A 3,862-nucleotide genomic window follows, 5' to 3' on the forward strand; every position below is an offset into this window, starting at 1 on the left:
TTGTACTGCATATAAATGCACAGTATAATAAAAATATATTCACACGCCACATACATACATAACCATAAATAATAATAAAGTTACAATACAATAATTTCTACAATTACAATATAATATAATATTATATATATATATATATATATATATATATATATATATATATATATATATGCGAATAGTGTGAGTGTGTGTGTTTGCGTCCCTGTGGGTGTGTGTGTGTGTGTGTGTGTGTGTGTGTGTGTGTGTGTGTGTGTGTGTGTGTGTGTGTGTGTGTGTGTGTGTGTGTGTGTGTGTGTGTGTGTGAACCCGGTTAGCGGCCGCTCTGCCGTCCAATCAGTCATGAATGAAAACGCCATTTAACATTTCCTGATTAGAACTGTGTGGGAGACCAGCGGGTCCTGTGTGTGTGTGTGTGTGTGTGTGTGTGTGTGTGTGTGTGTGTGTGTGTGAGATGATTTTTCCTCTCTTTTTTTAATCCTATTGGTCGACACTTCCTAGGCCCCGCCTCCTCTCTCTTAAAGCCAATAGCTGCCCACCGCCCCCCCATGTCTTTTTCCAAAGTTGGGCCACTTTAACTCCCCCAGCCACGAGCAGGAGCAGCTACGAGCTCTAACACACCCCTCACTCACTCTCACCCGCACACACACACACCGTTACCGCGCTGTCCTGAGCGCTGTGGTGCCCTAACCTCTGCCCTGCACCCTCCACTCCTTCCTGACTCTCCTTCATCACAAAAAAAAACCAAAACAATCACAGCCTCCCTCGCTTCCCCGCTCCACTGGGCGCAGTGTCCACTGCTGTGGCTGGACTTTCGTTTTCTGGTCTGTTTTTCTCTTTGTGAGAGGCTGGAGCTGCTGTAGATCCTCTGTGAAGGCGAGGCTGGAGTTATCTGCGTGACCGCCGCGTCTCTGACTCACCACATTTTTTCCGCTTTTTTGGGAGTAGCTGGAATGGCTACTTTACCAGGAACAGTTCCTCGCATGGTCCGGCCAGCGCCAGGCCAGAACTACCCCCGCACTGGATTCCCCCTGGAAGGTAAACTCTCAGCACTTCTTCACAAAGACTTTTCAAAGGCTGCAAAACTTTTACAGAATTATAATCAGATGTTTTTGACTTTGCAAAAAAAAAAGTATATATATATATATATACATATATATATATAAGATTTTTGCTAATAATATTTATGGGGAAAATGTCCATTTTTTATTATTTCATAAAGATTTTTTATATATTTATATATATAACCAAATTTAAATATTTATCTGAAGTTGAAATTATTTTAAAATAATTTTACAATTTATGATTTCGCACAGAACATTTAGCAGCGACTGTATCTGCTCAACTTGCAGCGCCAGGAATTCCAGGAATTTTATCAGCTCGTTTCATTATTTTCCAAAGCGGCTAAAATGCGGGCGAATATTATGAGGCGACTTATTATTATTATTTTTAATAAATCAGGGAATTGAATTTTACGAAATGAAAGCCTGATGATTTATTTAACCAGACAAACACTGCACGCCAGCTTTCGGTAGAAATGAAACATTTAAAACGCCCTTTAAAAAGTTTGGAGAAAAACTCCTTTTAGAAGTTAAGAAAGTTTGAAGCCATTAAACCCAAATAAACAACAGCGCGGTGAAGCTGCTACAAGTGGCGCTGGTTTGGATCAGACAGAATCCGGGTCTTTTAGGCCGCGGTGAAGGGAAATAACCCGCGCACACACGCACGCAAGCAGGCGCTGGAAAGGGAAATCTTCCCAAAGAGAGCGACGGTTCCGTGCTTAAGAGGCGCTGAAGGGAAAAGGCGCTCGAGCTCGCGAGTGCTGCGGCGCGAGCTTGCGGCTCGAGCTGCGGGATTTACTGAAGAGTCCTGCTGAAATCAAACAGACGCTCAAAGGATCAGGCCAATATTTGCACTGCATGACTGCGAATAATCAAGGTGTAAAGGTGCAGCATCTTCAGGGGCTGTTGAACGGGAGGCTGGGGTGGGGTGGGGGGGCGCTTGGGGAGGGGGTAGTGGAGTGTGAGTGCTTCACATGAGAACAGGAGACAGGACAAATAAGACTTACAGAGTGTGGCGCGAGCCCTGATGGAGAAGTGATGCTGACGTTCACGTGTACCCGTCAGCCGTTACTGTAGTGCAGCCGCCGCCGTCCTGCTGACAGAAAGTGTTTATTTCATGATTCAGAGATTGAAATGATGTTATAATGTAAGGGGGGGGGGTGTGAGATGAGGGAGGTGTGTAGGAGAAGCTGCACCAAGCAAAATATAAATAAACACAAAATAAAACACGAAAATAAAACAAAGTCCAACTTTAGAGCGTGAACCTGGGCGCGTGCTCTTCATCTGTCAGGTTGGTCGATTAGAGACTGATGTTCCACAGCGACCAGCCGGGCGTCCTTAAAAAGAAGGTTCTCTAAGGGTTCTTAGTAAGGAAAATGATTAGAACCGCATGAACCCTTTGCGTGATTAAAGGGTTCTTCGGAATGATGGACGATGTGCTGCAGATGGTTCCACTATTCTTACAGAGCCTTGTTTGTGCTGTATAGAACCCGTTTTGCTGAGAGTGTGTAATTAAACGAAGGTTCCTGAATGGTTCCTGGCCTTAAAATACGTGTGTTTATAACAGAACCTTATGGTTGTTGTGAAACTTTGATGGAAGTTTATTTTTCTCGTTCATTTACAAAAAAAAAACTTGCATTGAAGTCAAAATTAGAACCAAAATGACTTGTTTCTTTCTTTATTTTACAGATAAGAATAAAAATGACAGACAAATTGATTCAGAATTCAGATTCTGACTCTGCGCCGCCTCTGACTTAGTTCGCTTTGCGCTGTTTTAAACTCATAATTCCTCTAAAAACAGAAACAGTCCGTATTTGTTGTTTTACCAAACATTTGACGCGCTTTTTCACTTTTTCTGTAAATCACTTTTCCCTGTAAGTCAGTCGAAGGCCGGAAGCTGAACTGATAAACGTTTCTGAGCTTCTTCTTCTGGTGGAGGTGTTGAATTCGCACGTGCGCGTGTGTGTGTTTGTCCCGAGACAGTGTCGACCCCTCTGGGCCAGGGCCGCGTTAACCAGCTCGGCGGGGTGTTCATCAACGGCAGGCCGCTGCCCAACCACATCCGCCATAAGATCGTGGAGATGGCGCACCACGGCATCAGACCCTGCGTTATCTCCCGCCAGCTGCGCGTGTCTCACGGCTGCGTCTCCAAAATCCTCTGCCGCTACCAGGAAACGGGCTCCATTCGGCCGGGGGCCATCGGGGGGAGCAAGCCCAGGGTGAGCGCGCTTAGGGGGCATCTTTACGCCCCTCACTAGGCAGGAGGGGGAGAGAGGGAGCGCACAAACAGAACACATGGATCTGTTCATCAGAGTTTTCATCGCAGCGAATGAAGACGTTCTGATGTGAACAGGAGCCATAGAGATATTACTGTACATTTACTGGACTATTTCTGATTATGTATCAAGGTCTCTCTCTCTCTCTCTCTCTCTCTCTCTCTCTCTCTCTCTACATATATATATATATGGGTAATTAGGTATACACAGTAATGTTTAACATAATTAAACATTATATATACATAACTAAATACTACAATATTAAATATTTAATATTGCGATATATGAACATCATTACGTCATGATTAATTTTGGATTTTTACTTTAGTCAAAACTATTCATACAATTTATAGAGCACTTACAAAATTCCGACTTTCAGATTTTTGTAATTTCATATATATATATATATATAGAGAGAGAGAGAGAGAGAGACCTTGATACATAACCAGAAATATAAGTTTTGTAAATGTACAGTAATACGTATTATACATTATATATTGCAATACTATAATATCATACATTGTTATA

General features: G+C 43.0%; 1 protein-coding gene across 2 annotated transcripts in view; it reads left to right on the top strand.

Annotated features, from left to right (window-relative positions):
• The first annotated feature begins 565 nt into the window (after window positions 1-565).
• pax7a (paired box 7a) overlaps window positions 566-3,862 on the top strand; it is an 84,431-nt gene continuing 81,134 nt past the window's right edge. For both annotated transcript variants that reach the window (XM_017704910.2, XM_017704912.2), the window contains exons 1-2: window positions 566-1,035; window positions 3,042-3,277. In XM_017704910.2, coding sequence (XP_017560399.1) covers window positions 951-1,035; window positions 3,042-3,277 — 321 coding nt within the window. In that variant the 5' untranslated portion in view covers window positions 566-950. The remainder of the gene's footprint in view (window positions 1,036-3,041; window positions 3,278-3,862) is intronic.

Source organism: Pygocentrus nattereri, chromosome 21, assembly GCF_015220715.1.
Source record: "Pygocentrus nattereri isolate fPygNat1 chromosome 21, fPygNat1.pri, whole genome shotgun sequence".
In the NCBI taxonomy this organism is placed as follows: Eukaryota; Metazoa; Chordata; class Actinopteri; order Characiformes; family Serrasalmidae; genus Pygocentrus; species Pygocentrus nattereri.